Source organism: Gopherus flavomarginatus, chromosome 4, assembly GCF_025201925.1.
Source record: "Gopherus flavomarginatus isolate rGopFla2 chromosome 4, rGopFla2.mat.asm, whole genome shotgun sequence".
NCBI classification, from domain to species: Eukaryota; Metazoa; Chordata; order Testudines; family Testudinidae; genus Gopherus; species Gopherus flavomarginatus.
The window spans coordinates 40,863,897-40,882,600 of record NC_066620.1 but is presented as its reverse complement, the minus strand read 5'-3'; the positions used below and the strand labels follow the sequence as shown (position 1 = coordinate 40,882,600).

At 41.5% G+C, this 18,704-nt stretch overlaps 1 protein-coding gene across 5 annotated transcripts in view; it reads right to left on the bottom strand.

Moving 5' to 3' along the window:
- Window positions 1–18,704, bottom strand: part of THADA (THADA armadillo repeat containing) — a 317,566-nt gene that overhangs the window by 1,908 nt on the left and 296,954 nt on the right. For all 5 annotated transcript variants that reach the window (XM_050951710.1, XM_050951707.1, XM_050951708.1 and 2 more), the window contains one exon: window positions 516–682. In XM_050951710.1, coding sequence (XP_050807667.1) covers window positions 516–682 — 167 coding nt within the window. The remainder of the gene's footprint in view (window positions 1–515; window positions 683–18,704) is intronic.

The following is an 18,704-nucleotide window of genomic DNA, read 5'->3' as shown; positions in this document are numbered from 1 at the left end:
CCCAATCCTGCGAAGTCTTGTTTGTGCAAATAGTCCTACCTACCTACTGGAGTCAATGGTTTCAATGAGTGAGGATGATTCATGTGTGCAAGACTTCGTAGTATTGAGCCCACAAATATAACAAAATTTGAAAGCTCTGGAAAAACTAGTACAATAGCATGAAGCAAACCAATAGTAGCAGGAGTAATGGGCTTGGACTTCAGACATGCTGAACATCTAAAACAGCTATTAATGTCAATCAGTTCTATAGCTGATCAGCACCTCTGAAAATCAGGCCCTGCATCTTTGAAATGTTGAGTGACAACTGATATGTTAAAATAACCCAGGAAGTCCATTAAACTTTTTTTTAAAAAGGTATGGTTTAGGGTTGACATCAATGGGACTACTTATATGAGAATTGTAGGATCAGGCCCAATTTATTTATTTATTTTAAACAGACTATTGTCACTGTGAATATTTTACTTTAAAATTTAAGTCTGTTCCATCTCCAGAAATTAAGTAGTTATTAGAATTACCAGTGTTGTAGTCTCCAAATCTTTTTTTTGCTCATCCTCTCCCAGCAGCCACTCCAGTAACACTGGGACACCAGCACTGGTTTGATTCCACTGCTGAAGCAGCTCACACAGTATGCCAAATGCTAAATCCAAGGCCATTGATGCATTTACTACACGAAAGGCAAACTCTATGGAGAGAAAACAGGAACATTAATGTAAATTGAGACCAAACATAATTTTACATTAACAGTGGCAATAAGTGAGCTGTCATATGAATACCAAGGCTGAATTTACAAAAGCAAATTGAGAATGCTAATTTACAGTCACAAGTAGTTAGAACTATATGCTTAGCCAACTGTGAGGGTTGGGCTCTTTTCTTATTTCAGAATAATACATGAAACACCTATGACAATTACATTTAAAAATTACTGTTGTGCAGATAGTAACATTCAGTATTATGACAGGTTTTGGAGTAGCTGCCGTGTTAGTCTGTATCTGCAAAAAGAACAGGAGTACTTGTGGCACCTTAGAGACTAACACATTTATTTGAGCATAAACTTTCATGGGCTACAAATATAGACAAAACAACAAAGGTTAAAATAAACCCAAAAGCCAGAAAAATTCAGGCCGTTTACATAAGAGTTCAAGGCATCTTTGGCCAGAATTGGGTTAAACACAGGTCTTGCTAGCAGGATGCAAATATAGTTTCCTTGGACAGTGCAAAAATGGATCAACCACCATGCTATAAACTGTACCCATAAGCTCTTCTCTACACTGCGTTTCTTCCCTAGATTTCCAGCTGGTGCAAATTATGTTTTAATCACTGTGTTTGCTTGCTCTTGATGACTATGGTAAAAATGCCAGCAACCTTCTAGAGCTCTGTCTACAATAGAGTTCCCATTGTTGCTATCAGCAGTAGAGCTCACTAGTGGTAGCAACAGTGGGAAAATATAGGGGGGAAATCCTAGTACAGGCAAACTCTCTGTCTACAGCATGATGTAAAATGGATTTTACCAAGGTTCATCTATATTCACCAGAGAAAAGCTATTCATGCAAAGGGCTTATTTTTAAAGTAATGCTGTTCTCCAAGACACCTTTTTACTAGGACAAAGGAAGGTGGAATGATGTAATCACAGCTACCCAGAAAGTTAGTCACACTTGGAGGCTGGCACTGACTTCCTCTTTCTGAGGATTCATTTCATCTGATGAAGGAAAAGGATTGTTGAGATTAAAAAGGAACAAAAATGCAGACAGAAAAAGACTAAACTGGAAGCAACTCCCTCTGAGCTGCAGCGAGGATCTCTATTGTGTATTTTCCACTTACTTTACAGCTGATTTTCAGATATGCAAATTGAACAACAGATTCACAAAGGAGTTTGACATCTGCACTAGGACTTGGCAAACACAAATGCAAAGGAAGGAAAGACCAATGGTCCATCTAGTCCAATATCATGTCTTCCTACAGTGGCTAGTGCCAAATGCTTCAGAGGAGTAAACAGAACAGGGCAATTTATTAAGTGATCCATTCTCCTGTCATCCAGTCCCAGCTTCCAGCAGTCAGAGGTTTAGGGACACCCAGAGCATCAGGTTGTGTCTCTGATCATTTTGGTCAATAGAATTGATGGACCAATCTACCATGTACTTATCCAATTCTCTGTGAAGGGAGAGTACAGTGATATGGGAAGGGGATGAAAGAGAGAACAGCAACTTCTCTGTCTTAAGAGTTTAGAAGAAGGTAAGCAGGAAGACGGGACATGCTGGCTGCTGCTTCCCACAGCTCCCATTGGCTGGGAACAGTGAACCATGGCCACTGGGAGCTGCGGGCGGCTGTGCCTGTGGACAGTCAATGTAAACAAACTGTCTCACGGCCCGTCAGCAGATTACTCTGATTAGGGTGACCAGATGTGCCAATTTTATAGGGAAAGTCCCGATATTTGTTTGTTTTTTTTTTATATGGGTTCCTATTACCTCCCACCCCCATCTCGATTTTTCACACTTGCTATCTGGTCACCCTAACCCCAGGACCAGTGCAACCTATTAGGCGACCTAGGCGGTCGCCTAGGATTTGGGGGGCGGCATTTTCTTCAGCAGCGACTGCGGCAGCCGGATCTTTGGCCACCCCGGTTGCCGCCGGCATTTAGGCGGAAGAAGCTGGGGCAGGGTGGCACGGGGAGACATGCTGCAGGCGGTCAAGGGGGGTGGGGCGGCACGCAGGGGAACTCCCCGCCCCAGCTCACCCCTGCCCTGCCTCTTCCCTGAGCACTCCATGGCTGCCTCATTTCTCCCACCTCCCAGGCTTGCGGCGCCAGTCAGCTTAGGCGCCGGAAGCCTGGGAGGTGGGAGAAGTGAAGCGTCCACAGCGTGCTCGGGGTGGAGGCGGAGCAGGGGTGAGCTGGGGCGCAGGAGGGTGCCTCAGGGCGGAGGGGGGGGTGGGAAGCAGCCGCAGGGGGAGCACCTCAGGGTGGAGCGGGGGAGATGGCGCGGGGGGGGCACCTCAGGGCAGGGGCTTGGGGACAGGGGAGGGCGCAAGGTGGAAGTTTTGCCTAGGGTGCAAAACATCCTTGCACCGGCCCTACCTAACCCTGATGGGCCATGTGCGGCCCGTGGGCCGCAGGTTGCTCACCACTGCCTTACATATTGCAGACCACAAAATCTTGTCCACTCACTCCTTTAATAGACCTATAACCTCTAATTGAGTTACTGAAGTCCTGAAATCATGATTTAAACTGAAGATTTCAAGTTGCAGAGATTCCATCATTTACTCTAGTTTAAACTTGCAAGTGAGCTGTTCCCCATGCTGCAGAGGAAAGTGAAACTCCTCCAGGGTCTCTGCCAATCTGACCCAGGAGAAAATTCCTTCCCAACCCCAAATATAGAGGTCAGTTAGACCTTAAGCCTTTTGTCAAGACCCAACAGTTAGAAAGAACCTGGGAAAGAATTCTCTATAGCAACTCAGAGCCCTCCCCATCTAGTGCTCCATCACTGGCCACTAGGGATATTTGCTACTAGCAATCGCATATCAGCTGTATACTGTTGTAAGCAGTCTCATCATACCATCCTCTCCATAAACTTATCAATTTTGTCTAATTTCAACCTAAACTTGCTAATGGCCAATTTATATCAATTTGTTCCTGTGGCAACATTAGCATTTAACTTAAATAACTCTTCTTCCCTCCTGGTATTTACCCCTCCGATGTATTTACAGAGAGTAATCATTTCTCCCGCTAACCTGTGTTTGGTTAGGCTAAACAAGCCAAGCTCACTGAGTATCTTCTCATAAGGCAGGTTTTCCATTCCTCTGATCATCCTAACAGCCCTTCTCTGCACCTGTTCCAGTTTGAATTCATCTTTCTTAAACATGGGAGACCAGAATGGCACACAGTATTCCAGACAAGGTTTCACCAGTGCTTCATATAATGGTACTAACACATTTCTCTATCTTTACTGGATAAACCTCATCTGATGCACCCTAGGATTGTGTTAGCCTTTTTCACATATTGCTGGCTCATAATCATCCAGTGATCAACTAGTACACTCAGGCCTTTCTCCGTCTTTGTCACTTCCAACTGAAAAATCTACAGCTTGTAGCAAAAATTCTTGTTGTTCGTTCATAAGCATGTGACCTTGCACTTTGCACTATTCAATTTCATCCCATTTCTATTACTCTGGTTTTCAAGGTTGTCCAGATCTCCTTGTATGATATTCCGGTCCTCCTCTGTATTGGCAATACCTCCCAACTTTGTGTCATCTGCAAATTTTAATTAGCACACTACCATTTTTTGTGCCAAAGTCAGTAATAAAAATCTTGAATAAGATTGGTTCCAAGACCAATCCTTGAGGAACTCCACTAGTAACCTCCCTCCAGCCTGACAGTTCACCTTTCAATATGATCTGTTGTAATCTCCCCTTTAGCCAGTTCCTTCTTACCTTTCAGTTCTCATATTAATCCCCATCTTCTCCAATTTAACTAATAATTTCCCATGTGGAACTGGTGCCGCTCCTGCAGGTCTGTGCAGCTCATTGGCGATCGCCGCCTTCAGCCTGAGAAACACTGCCTGGAGTCTGGGGACCTATGCTGGGTATTCTGGCAGGCAATCTGACCCACATCTGGAGGCTAGTGGTGCTGCTTGGGCTGACAGGGCGCCCCCTGCGGTGAGGAACAGTGCCACACTGATGGGGAACATTGAAAGGGTCCCAAGGCTGGTTTACCCCTTGAATGGGGCACCTCAGTGGCTGGCATGGGTGGCACTGGCAGAGACAGAATGTCTTTAGTGGCCTGAAAGGCCTCAGGCGTGGATAGCACCGCCAGGTGCCAAGTGCCTCTGCTGCTCCCCAGGGTGGTGGGCAGATCTTTGAGTGGGCCCAACCACTCAGCGGGAGTCAGAGCCTGGCCACCATCTGGAGGGGAAGACCTGCCCCTCACAGGTCTTTGCTCTTCTCCAGTCCTCTCCTTCACTTTATGGGACACAGGAGATCGCCCCCTCTTGGCATTTCTTTGCTTTTTAGTCGGTACCAGAGATGCGGATCGGTGCCGGTCTGAGGCCAGTGCCGGTGATGCGCTCCGCACTGAGGCTGCGGTGTGAGGAGCAGAGTTCTATCTGGTCGGCTCTGAGGCCGGTGCCAGGGCCAACTCCATAAGGAGCGCTCGGAGACAGGGCCATCCCTAGGCATTTTGGTGCCCTACGCAACCACCCCACAGCTACAGCCCGCTCTGATCTGCTCCCCTGGCTCCCAGCCTTGGAAGACAGAGGGGAACCGCCCCCCAGCACTCACTGGTGTAGCGGAGCAGGCTGGGGCCGAGTCGCTCTACTTACTGAGCAGTAAGGGCAGGCCCTACCCCTGCAGCAGACCTCAGGGGATTGGGGACGGAGCAGGGCGGGGACTTTGGGGAAGGGGTGGAGTGGGGGTGGGGGCGGGAAGAGGCGGACCAGGAGCAGGGGCCATGGGGAAGAGGCGGAGCAGGGCTGGAGCTGCATGCAGCTGCGCAGGGCACCAGGAAATGTAGTGCCCCAAATTTCCTGGTGCCCAACACAGCTGCTTACTGTGCATATGGGTAGGGATGGCCCTGCTCAGAGACGAATGTCCCACTCCTTTTTGGTCTGCCATCTGAAGCTCTTTCAAATGCGACATTTGACACTCACATGGGTTTCCCCTAAGCACTTCAGACAGCTTCTATGGGGACTGCTGATTGGCATGGATTTCTTGCAACAGTCACAAGGTTTGAAGCCTGGGGACTGGGGCATGCCCCATCCCTATGCTAAGTCCTGTTTGGGACTAACAAACTAACACTAAATCTACACTAAGGGAACTATAAAACTAATGAATTTCTAACAACTATATGCAGAAAGTTCACAACTAGGCACAGTTGAGAAGAGTAAGCTTGCTGATGCAAGGAGACGTTCCAGCACCGTCACTGGGGGTCAGAAGGAACTGAGGGTGGGGGGAGTCAGTGGCGCCCCTTACACGAGTGCATTCGCATACCGCTCCAGACAGCGCCAGAGCCAGTCCCCTACAGATACTTCTGGCACTACTGTATGTGGCAAGCACACACACCTACACAGGAATGGACATGAGCAAGCACTCGAAGAACCAAGGTTGTCCCCTACAGCCAGTTCTTCTGTGAGGTCTTCACTACTCACCAATACCAAATCTAAAATGGCATCATCTCGATGACTATTTGGTGAAGAAATCTGTCAGCTATCACATCCAGGAAAATATGGGTCCTAGTATTTTTAGTAGCACTTGTCCTCCAATCTCTATCTGGGAAGTTAAAGTCTCCCATAATCACACAATTCCTGGTAGTATTTATTTAATTAAAAACAGTAAAGAAGTCTCTATCCATATCCAAACCAGATCCTGGGGGTCAGTAGCAGAGCCCAATCACTGATGTTGATCATTTCTTTTTGGGACTGACTGTATGTCCAGCTGCATACATTGAATCAATCCACCCTTTCTTTACTCACTACCCCAAGATAGCATATGTTCTATTACTCTAATTAACTGAACGATTAACATTAATAATTACAGACATTGATGTACAGGAACTAGATTATTGAAGTATTTTTGCTGTTATTTTATCCATCACTCATCTGTATAATTTCTCATATTGAGATCACAGGTATACATAGCAACTTGAAAATCCGGCATGGAGTAGATCAATGACTAAATATGTGTAAAATGCTTTGAAGATGAATAGTACTACATAAGTGCAAAGTAAAAGGACAATAATTGATGTTATATGCATGCATAAAGAGGAAGGATACAACTTTATTTATAGGTAACTTTAAAAGAATTTACAAAGTTTTCACTGAAGTATTTAATGTTTATAGGCAATAGACAAACATCACTGATTTCAATTAGCCTTATATTATATATTACTTGATATTGTGTTCATAATTCAGAGTAATGTGAATGTAGAGTCCTAACGAAAGTGATTCAATGACCCAGTATTATAAGCCTCTCACATTGTAAACAATGTTGTTCAGAACCAGTTGTCTGTATCATTTAGATATTGTATACTTATCTAGTCATTCAACTTACTACTACTAACGAAAAATAGATTAGCAGGAACTGAATCTGAAGAGTCAGACTGCAAGAAGCTACTAATGAAGATAACAAACAATGTAAGCATTCCATAAAGGGGCAGGATCTATAGGCTCATTCACTGCAGAAGTGTTGAAATGATCACTTATCAGTTCTCAAAACTCTAGGACATGTATAAGTTACAACATGCAAAAATGTCAGTCATAAACAAGATTATTATCTTGTTAAATAAAGCCACTTCAGTGGTTGAAATACACAGAATACTCCATGCTTTAAACTAGTAGTTACAAGATAAAGCATAAGAATTAATAATACTGCTTAAAATGAAAAATAGAAGACAAAAATAAGGTATTAGATGTTTTTCTATGTTCAGGAAGTAAATTTTCATAAAGTGTGTGTGTGTGTGGGGGGGGGATAAGTACTATAGTGGTTTGAGTTTTCTTTGTTAATCCACCCGAGGAAGAAACAGACCTCCCACATACACATTCATATACCACAAGTCCTTTGATCACGCCAGATGTGAACATTTCTCTTGGTAGCCTATTATGTGTCCTCAAAATATACTCTTTTTAAACATTTGTATTATACTAAGAATTGAGGGGAAAAAATCCAAACAATGAGTACAGTGGAATGAAGTATACATACCAAGAATGATAAAATACAAACAAAATAGAAAAGGCAGGACACAGACTATGAGAACAAAGATTAAAAACTAGAGTTATGCGTCTATAAACTGTTTCCTAATTGGTTTTACACGAGTAATTGTCAAACAATAATTTAGCTTTAGTTTGCAGAATACTGCAAGTTATAGAAGAAAATTTGTCATTCAATGCAAATATAAATAGAACAAATTGGTTCAATATTTAGAGCTCAGTATAAAAATCCTGTTGGGGCTCACAAACAACAACATTGTGCTATCGAAGAGCAACAACAGGTTTTAGGAGAATGAAATTAAAGGAGGATTTTTAGGTAGACGGGATACAGTAAATCAAACTGAAATTTAGCAAATTGTACTTTTTGTAAGAAGTGCCATGGGATCTAGATAGGTAGGTAATTACATGGTTATTATGCCATCCTAGTAACTCAGTGTCTCACAAATACCCTGTAAAGTAGGGTAATATTATCATCCTCATTTTACTGAAGCAACGATTGAATTAGTGAAGTTCACAGTGAAACTATGGCAAATCTGGGGACTGAATCCAGATATACTGAGTCTCATTTCAGTACCTTAAACACAAACATGATACATTCCTCTCTTTTTAATGTATGACAGGTCAGGTTTTCAGTTTAACATCTCATCCCATAAATGGCAGCTTCAGCAGCACAATGTCCCTAGTACCATGCTGGTGCATTGATTCAGTATTCACACAAAGGAAATCACCAGCTAAAGACTGACTAGTAACACTTTTTGCAGCACCTCAAGTTTTCTTTGTACCTCTTCTCTATGTACTGAACAGGGCTAACCCTATTCTCATCATATAACCTGAAATCACAACCCAGTGTCGTATTGCTGCAGACAGACATTTATCTAATATTTTGTGTGTGTACACATCACAAAATATGCAACGTCTTTAAGGGAAAGAAATTCCATTGACCTAGTGGGCTAGGGAAGAGAGTCTGGAAAGCTGGAGCACAGTTCTACAGCCATGCACTGTATACAGAGAACCTGCTTATATGAAGCTCTTTGACAGCTTTTCCAGATGAGGATATAGGAAGAGAGATGGCAAATATGCGCATTGATAAAATGAGAGAAGAAAAATACCCAAATTATAGAAAAAGCAACAGGTAAAAACCCAAGAAGGTCCATAGCCCTGACCTATTCTCCAGAGTCACTGCTTCAGCCTGACAATCCTTTTGAAATTCTTTCTTGAGCCATAAGACACACAAAAATATATTTATCACAGACCTGTTTAAAACTCACTCTTCGAACATGAAAGAAAGAAAATCTTCTAGCTCTCACAGCAGCAGATAGATGTCCTAAGTATTAAAAATGTCTATCCTCTACATACCAGACTTGCTTTGAAAAGGGGTTTGTTAGGAAATAATTGCAGACAGCAGAAATTCTAGAGGGGATGAACTTAGGACATTTGCCACGTGCCTTTATCACCTTTCACAAAGAAAACTGCACCTCAGTAGTCAGCAGAAAACCAATACTTCCCGAGTGCCATGTGGCTGCTAAAAGTATTTATTAAAGAGAAACATGGAGAATCTCACAGGTTCTGAAAACAAGTAACACCTATTTTTTCATTCATCTATTTGTTCTAAATTTAGAAGAGAATAAGGATACAGGTTAATACGGTCTGCTTACTGAAATAAAGAAATAGCGGCAATATGAACATGGAGATTAACACAGTTTAAAAGACAAATACAATTAAAATTAAACATATACCTAAGAATTTGGTTATTGTGCTGTTCCATTTAAAGCTGCTCCTTTTTGCTTACTCCCAAATTCTGTGAGTGGGAAACCCTTCTTGCCAAACACAAACCGTGAATTGCATTTAAATTCAAAATTTTAATTAAAAAGAATAATTCTGTATCTTGTGCTAACAGACACCATTTCATTAAAAAGGATACTGTTTATTATATTGGTCATACATGGGGGCCCAACAAAAATATAGGAAACCAAGTTGCTACTTGAATGTTGGTTTATAAAATTAGTAACTAGTTTCCATCCCACAGCTCTGGGACCTTTGTGCTCTTCAGATGGAGCTAAGGGAATGGAAAGGAGACATTCCTCCCCTAGCTGGAAGGAATCCCCAGCAAGGTTTCAGTCAGACAGCTCTGATGACATTTGCAGCCCTCAGCATAGGGGATGTGTTGGAGCATGGATGGGAGTGTCAGGACCATGGGTGGAGCACAATACACTCTGTCAACCTCTGGCAGGTTCCATAGGGACCATATCCAGCCAGCAACCTGAAAGCAGCCCTTATGCTTAACCTTAACCTACTCTATGGCCAGATCTACAGTAGGAGTGCTTTACTGTTTTAAGCATATTGGTATACTGTGCCAGCAAAGTGCTTCTAATGTGGATCCAGCTTATACCGATAAAAGCCCAGGTGTGCCGATATAGCTTATCCCCTCCCCACACTTTTGGCTTCTCCCCGTCACAGCTGCATCCAGTGAAAGGGGCACAGTTGAAGATATGGCTCCAAGAAGAAGGAAAGCAAGTCCCAACTCTTCCGTGTCACCTACAAAAAATTGGTTAGCTAATAAAGCATAGTTTGAGGGGTAGTTATAGTTGAAGTGTTTGCATTTAATTTGTTTTCTATACATTCAGGAGTATATCATTCTACATCTTTATTATATCCTTCTTTCCCATCCCGGTATACTGCTTGAATTCTTAGAGTGTAAGCTCCTTGGGCCAAAGACTATGTTTTCCTGCGTATATCTGTATACTGAGTTCCTAGAACATTGTGGGTGATGCTGCAAAACAAAAAGTTTAAACCTGAATTACTATCTGTGGTCCCGATCCTGCAAAGATTTAAGGATCTGCTTAGCTTTATACACTGTGAGTTGTTCCCTTGGCCTCAACGGGATTACTCACAGTGACTAAAATTAAGCATTTGTTAAAGTCTTTGCAGGATCAGGGGGTTCATAAGGGCACAAATGATGTAATATTTTTAGAACACTTGTGACTATTAGCAGAAATATGAGAAGTGACAATTTAACCTGGGGACAGGGGCAGTACCTGAAAAGTACCTTTTATTCTTATTTTTTAATTGACTAAATTTCAAGGTGAGGGTGTCCCTTTCGTTTCAGGCTTCCAACAGCTATTTTTAATCCTTTACAACTTTTCTTAAGTGATAGCTATTCCATTTAAGGCTTTGATTCACCTACTTTTTTAAAGAAAAGTACTTTTTAAAAGAAAAGTATGTGAATCAAAACCCTTAATAGGGTACCCTATATTATAAGTGCAAATACAATAAAATACGTTTAGGACAAGTTGATTTTACACCTCTACCTCGACATAACGCTGTTCTTGGGAGCCAAAAAATCTTACCGTGTTATAGGTGAAACCGTGTTATATTGAACTTGCTTTGATCCACAAGAGTAAGCAGCCCTGCCCCCCCGGAGCACTGCTTTACTGTGTTATATCCAAATTCGTGTTATATCGGGTGGCGTTATATCGAGGTAGTGGTGTATTTTATATTAACCACCGATTAATTCTAGTTAAAGATTTGTATAAATAGGCATTTCACTTACTGCAAACTGCACAAAACAAACTAGGCTTTTAATACTCTAATTACACATGTAAAGGGTGGTGCTTAATAAATCAATAACTCTGTATATGAGAACATGGAAAAGAGATCAAGTTAGATACCCAGCACCTGAAGAGGATACCTCAACCTCTTTATATTCAAATTTCCTAACTGTGCACATGAATAAAATAATGGAGGACAACATGATTTACCTAAGGTTATTAAAGCCTCAAGTTTTTAAGTAATCACTAGAGGTGGGATCGACAAAGGGACCTAAGTGTTGCAATGCTGAGTGTCATGGCACCTCACTTTTAGGCACCTAGAAAAATCACAGGAACAATACAGAGCCACAAAGCTGAGTGGGGAGAGATAGGCTCAAAAGCCAGCATGCTAGGAGGGGAGCCATCTAAGCTAGCCGAAGGGTGATGCAGACAGCAGGGGCCGTGTGCTAAGCCCCAACTTCTCTCTCCAGGATAGGTGCCTAGCCCAGGCTGCATGGAGGTGCCTCTCTCTTCTTCCTCTTTTAGCAATGCACAACCAGGCCCTATCTCTGTTTAGAAATCCACAAACGGGAAACCACCACTTAGGTGTTCAGACGCGTAAAGAGAGGCAGCAGTACACGTAATAGAGAGGCTGAAACATAGGCACTTAATGAGTTTAGGTGCCTACTGGGCTTGGCAAGAGTTTTCTGGATCACTGTGGAACAAAACCTGGGACATTGGCACCTCAACCCTAGACTTAGGTGCCTAAGTCTGTTGTTTAGACGCCTAAGTACTTATACAGATCTGGGTTTAACTCCATGAAAGATGTGATTCTGTGCTCTTGACCCAGGCAAAACCCCTATTGCTTATGGGAGAAGAACAGAGTCAGGAACAATGTCTGTTGGTAGACTTTGTCTCTGAAGAAATACATTTGGCACCCAAAGGTACTTTCAAGTCTGTTTAGCGTAGAAGTTAAGGAAAATCTTCTAAAGGAGAACATCACCAATAAACCATATCTTCACCCACGTCAGCTCAACAAATGTATCAGGCAGTAAACTGAGGAAAAATTAAAACTAAAACAATGGAGATGAAAGAGGATGTTTTCTTGGATAGATGAATTCTCCTCAATAAATATTAATTACAACTAAGATCTTTTTACTAAATGTCACTTTACCAGGAAACTTTATTTTGCGGAGGCTATGCCACTGCAATACGAAAAAAGAGGGTAAAGGAACTGAGGAGTAGCTAAGGTCTTCTCTACAATTGCAGTGGTTTGTGCGCATTGCAGTAAAAGGCTGTGCCAACACCCATTGCTGTGTGCAGCTACACATCACTGTGAAGGGCTCTGGTAGTGTGGAGGCAGCAGGACAAGTCTCTGGCAGCAAGGAGCTGCTGGAGCCTTTCCCCACTGCCCTCCCTTTGCCAGAACCGTTCCCTGCTGTCTCTCTCAGGGCTGGGAAAGGCACCATCAGTGGGGCAGCATGGCACTACACTGTTCGTAGTATAGACATGGAAGGCAATGGCTGGGCTTGCAGAGAGCCTGTGTAGAGTATACACTCTAGGGTTCAGGCTTGTAGGGCGCTCTACTCTATTTGCCTGAGCCATGCCTCACCATCTACACTGCTGTATTTACCTGTGCTAGCGCCTCATGCAGTGCCCATACTTTACATGCCGCCACAAGTTTAGACCTACCCTCAATGTAAAAACTTTTTTCCCTTGGGATCTTCTGGTTCAATAAGTTCACTACCAAGCTTGGAGTAGAGAATGAAGTATTGTGAAAGAGAAAAAATGGCGGAATTCTAGAGCTCTGAAGCAGCCATACATATTGCTGTTTTTTCTTCCTGTGTGCGTTAAATAGCTGCGACTTAAAACAAAATTGTAAAGTGCTTGGTACTGGCCAGCTGCATTGCTGCCAAAACAAAAAATCCCAAATACAAAGACGAGTCATCATCCTGCCTCAGTGTGAAGGAAGCAAATAACTCCTCCCTTTGTCATCCCCATAACATCTTCAAGTATTTAGCTGCCTTCAAAAGTAGACGCATTTGGAAATCTCCTTGGAATTAAATATACTTGGTGAAGAACAAGGGGCAAATGGAGGGAGCTGGAAGGGGAAAAAATCATTCATGCTCCACTCCCTATGCCCTCTTGCTACTTTTCCTTTCCCTCAGCATCCACTGTCTTCTCACTTTTGTCCCTTGATTGCACCCAAACAGCCATTATGCATCCACCATCCTAGTCTCTGATGTCTACCCTCCTCTACTCTCCCTTGGTTACTTCTGGACCTTTCTCTCTGAAGTTCAGCTTTAAGCCCTATGGAACGAAAGGCTACAATTAAGAAAAGGAAGACATAGGCTATAAAAAAATATTAGGAAAATCTTCCTGTCTGAAACAGCAGTGACTGGTGCACACTGCAGTGAGAGTACTGTTTGTACCACTGAGGCTATTACACTAACAGTCACCATCCACACTGCCACTACAATGGTGGAGACTGAGGTGGTAGAGGCACACCATGGTGAGACTTGCTGAAGGAAGACTAATCTGAAAACTGTAGATGCAATGCTGGTGCACTGTGAGGAGCATTTCTGAGTGTGGGTAGGAGGCTGTTGCATACATACTAGGGGGACCACATGAAGTTGTCTAGCTTCTTTAGTGCAAACAAGACCGTAGACCTTGGAATAGTCTTTGGAAACAGAAGGGGAAGCCTCATTATTTGAATAACATTTACAACATGGGCAGCGTGGCAGCTCGATGAACGAGACTACACAAGTCTCCTTTCTGCTTCAATACTAGTATAATCAGGAAAAAAAAATTTGAATCTTTAAACGTAATAAAGCAGAATACAGGCTTTCCTACAGTGTAATACTATAAGTGCCAAACACCACCAACTTTCAGCAAGTTGTCCATTACCATCATTAAACTCAGAAATGGTATTTATAATCATAGTTGATTTTTAATTACATTTCATAATTTATTAATGTCAAACTTCTTCTCAACATTTTGAATTTTCAGATTACAGGGCTGAGCAAGTACAGTTGCCTTTTAAATATTCTCCCATATTTTTCAAGAACATCACAAATCACAAACACTGCATAATAGAACAGTAGTGCAGCTGATGCGACTAAATGAAGTATTATCAGCAAAAGGTCCTCAGCCAGTCTTTGAAGGATGAGCTGCTTTTAATTAATTCCAACTGGTTCACTCTTCCATTGTAATTAATGGAACTGCATTCTGGATAAGTTCCTTTATCCAGATAAGGCCTAGTATTGTGTAATAACTCTATGAAGAACTTGCGTTAAAATGAAATGTGGGAATATGTGTTCTTATGGAATGTAATCCTCAGTGACTGGAAAAACAGTACAACTGGGAGGAAGGAGCAACATAAAGCTCTCAGACAAAAGCACTTAGTTGATTTGAAATAAGTATCACCTCATCCACGCCCCACCCTCTCCACCTTCCAAATAAATGCTGGATAAGGTAATCACAGGTTTCAGTCTGCTAGTACTCTGTCCCTTTCAATTATTCTGCTAAATGTTCTGAAATAGTAACTAAACTTTATTAACTTGGTGTTTTGGTACTTTTGTAAGACATACATATCATTGCTGCATATTTTTTTTATACGTAAATACTGGTGCAACATTTGTACTTCAAGGTTTGTTTGCTATCTTGATCTTTGTTCTTGGTATACACTTACCACTCCTGGTGACAACTGCTAACACAATAAACTATTCATTATTGAACTATGAAATATGGCATAATTTTGCTTTTTGGCAAATCTTCAATATGTAATTAATGAGATATTCTTAAGTTGCAACATGCTTTGATCTTGATCTGTAATTTTCCCTGAACATTAATTTACATTGTTATGGCTTCTCTTTCCTCTTCAACTGGCTCACTTCTAAAGAATGGGACAATGCAGTTTCAGATTCATTGTGAGCTTTAGTTAAATTGAGCATGTCCGACTAGAGAAGACACTATCTAAATTACTACACAACATCTGAACCTTGAATGTCTGTGACTAACTGAATGCAGACACTTTGAGTACCAAGTAGAATGGGAATTTTGGACTTCTGACTCAGTCTTGATGTCTCTTGAGGTGTTTTATAATTTTAATAATGCTAGGGACCATTTTTTTAAATAGAGGTGATTTGCTTTTGCATCTTACACTTGTTTTATTTTCCTCATTTAAAAAAAGGAAGACATTTAACATGAACTGATTATGATGATGTTTTCCTAGAAAATAAAATAAATCCGGTGCAGTAAACATTTAAATCAAATAGTTTCAGGCCTGCCTCAAAATCAAAATATTTTGCCGTACTATGCTAGTCCGTTCCCAAAAACTGCAAAATTTCTTTTCTAAATAGTTATTAGGGTGTAAAAGAGTATTATTTATTTATAGTACAGGCTATTCACTGTGCAAACACATGGTGAGAGCCTGACTAGCTTCCAGTATTCACAGACAAGACAAAGGGTGACAGAGAAGGATGCAAAATACAAGTACAGGAATGGTTGGAAAGCAACATGTTAGTTCTATATTTTTGTATGCATGTGCATACACACACAAAACTTTGTTTAAAACATTATTAAGGTTGCAAAGTCAAGCATTCAAAAGTTAGGAAATGCCAGAATTAAGATTGCCCGTGGAACCTTAAATTGGCCCCTCTGTGTACATGCACTATGATGCATTTTTTAATTGTATGCTCACACACTATTTTTTACCCCAAGATTCCTTGTCCTAGACCCATTCTTCTTGCCTACTCAGTCCTTGTCTCCACTCCTGAAGCATCTCATCCCAGTCCCAGTCGACTTGCCCAGCCAGGCCTTGTGTCCCCTCCAGGCTCATTGGCCAAGCCCCAATTTCCCTCACAGCTCAGTACAGATCTCCTTACCAGCCCAGTTCCAATCTCCGCTCCCCCTAACGCCTTGTACCCAGTCTCTTTGCCCAGCCTAGTCCTAGATCTCTTCTCCTGGCTCCTCATCCAATCTCTCTCTTTCTCCCTGCCCACTGCCTCCCAGTCCCAGTCTGCCTGCCTGGTTTCCTCTTCCAAGCTTGGTCTGCTCTCATGTCCTCCTTGGCTCCTTCTCCTAGTTTATTTTTTCAACACTCAGCACTCGAGCAGCTGAGATCAGCCATTAGAAGGACAATCATTCTGAGCCCCTGGGCTGGAACATGCTCATCACTGTGTGGATGATGCATGCATAATCTGGTCAGCAGTCAGAGCTCTGAGAGGCTGCAGCATGCCCAATGGGGACAGAATCTTCTGAGTTTTAAGCTGAAATCTCTAGCAAGTCTCTTCTGAGTATGTGTGAACTGCGATTTTTCAAAGGCTTATAACTTGGTGAGATTTGGGGTGATTTCAAAAAGGCACAACCCCTCAGCCCCGCTAAAAAAATTCATGCTGCAAAGCATGTGGGCACTAGAGCATTTTAAAGAAAAGATCTCAATTTTTTTTTTAACACTGGCAAAACCATGTATTTTTGCCTAGCCTCATTCTTGGAAATGGGAACCATTCGGCTGAAATTTTCAAAAACATTCAGCCTGAGGCAGACATCCTGCATGGAAAATTTCTGTCCAAATGATTAAAGTTTGGCAAAGTGATAAGCAACTGAGAACAAGATCTTATCATGAGAAGTGTCAGCATGGGGGCCAGTGACCTTCAGAGAATGCAGCAAACATCTATCTATTTTCCTGGGTATTTCTGGAGTGAGTGGGCTGAGGAATTGGGGAAGGTTAGATATGGGAGGTTATTTGTTGCAGGCTGTTTTATTTGAGCAATTTATATTTTGTGATTGAGAATTAGAATTAGATTAGATTATATGTTGTGATTGAGATTAGATTAGAAGTTATATTTTGGAATTTTATCCCTATTTTTGTATCTTTTAATATTCGCAGAAGTGATAACCACTTCTAAGAAACATGAAGAAAAACAAAAAACACAAAAACATTGGCTTTCTGATGAGGTTTACCAGACTGAGCTTTCTCCGCTTCTCAGAGTAGCAATAAAACATGTTTAGTAAACTAAGTATCAATTCAGAGGGCATTTTCTCAGAAATTTTGCAACTCCTGCATGATTTGTTGGGCTTAGGCTGTGTATGCCTTGTTTAACTACATCTGTATGCATGTGTACAGCACAATTTTTAATGCCTTTCAACAGTGTTTATGCTTCTGTTTGTTATGGAAGTTTACTTACTTGTGTTAAAGAGTAAGGATAATTATGTGATTAAGGCACAGGCCTGGAAATCAGTCAATAAGAACTGTTGGGTGCTCAACACCTGAAAGTCAGGCCACTTATTGAGGTGCTTATGCTATGGATTTAAGAAGCTACCTTTAAACATCTATTTTTTAAATTGTGGCATTAGAGTCTAACAAGTCTGTTTTTGGAATGAGGGAGGGAAGAAGGTTTGGATTAATTTGATTTGTTTGGGTGTGAATTTATAACACTGCAAGTATAAGCCTAAAATATAATTGTGGTATTCAATGCAAAACTGAAATAGGCCTCTGTTGTGTGTCTGCACACGAGAGAGAATGAGAATGTAATTAACATACTAAATGAAAAAAAATGAATGGGGGTTTATTGGTGCTGGTAATAAGATATTGTAAGCCTAACCCCTCCTGTGATCTAGCCAAGTGTTTAAGTTAATTTAGACCTCCACTAAGTATTTCTGTTAACACTTTCATCTTACCATTGGGAATTCTTTATAAAAAAAGTTTTCCACTGCTAGCATGACAAGGTGATTATTAACATAGAACAGATCATGCCAAGAGAACAAAATTAAAAACATGCCAAGGTGCCACCGCAGTGGTAGAGTAAGCAACTGCTATAAATAATTCTGGCCCTCAAAACAGTCTCAACATAGTCTTACTCTTTTAAGTATGATAACAATCAAAAGCACTTTACAAAAACTCAAACAACATCTTTAAAGTTAAGATTCTAGTCTTTTCTTGCCAAAGATTTTTTACTTGATTTCCTTATACATGAGAAATCAATTTGCTCAACAAAGTCAATTCTTGACTTTTCCTACAGTGAGAGCTCATTTGGAACTGATTACAGAAAAAAAGAAATGTAGTTTAACACATTTCAGGGTTTGAAGTAAGAACCCATTGTGTCCCATGACTGCTTTTAAAAAACGAATGAAAAATAACTAAATTTGGTGGGAAATCTATGGCACAGGAAATTAATAATCCAATAAAAAATTTTTATTCTAGTCACTGCTTTGACTCTGGCCCAGGTGATATTATCTCCGTCATTACTAGCTGATGGCTGTTTGGTAGTCTAGTTCTTAATGGACAAGTATCCACATCCCTCCCTTTCACACATACACAAACATCAGAAATGACATCTTGCTTGCAGTCTCACTAGAGAGACCTAGGATTGAATGGACCTGCAGACTTTACTACCATCTCATTGTGGGTGAAAGGATCTTAAGGAATCACCTCAAGAAGGATGAAATTCACCAAGACCTTGATATAGCACTGTCATTGGGAGCCA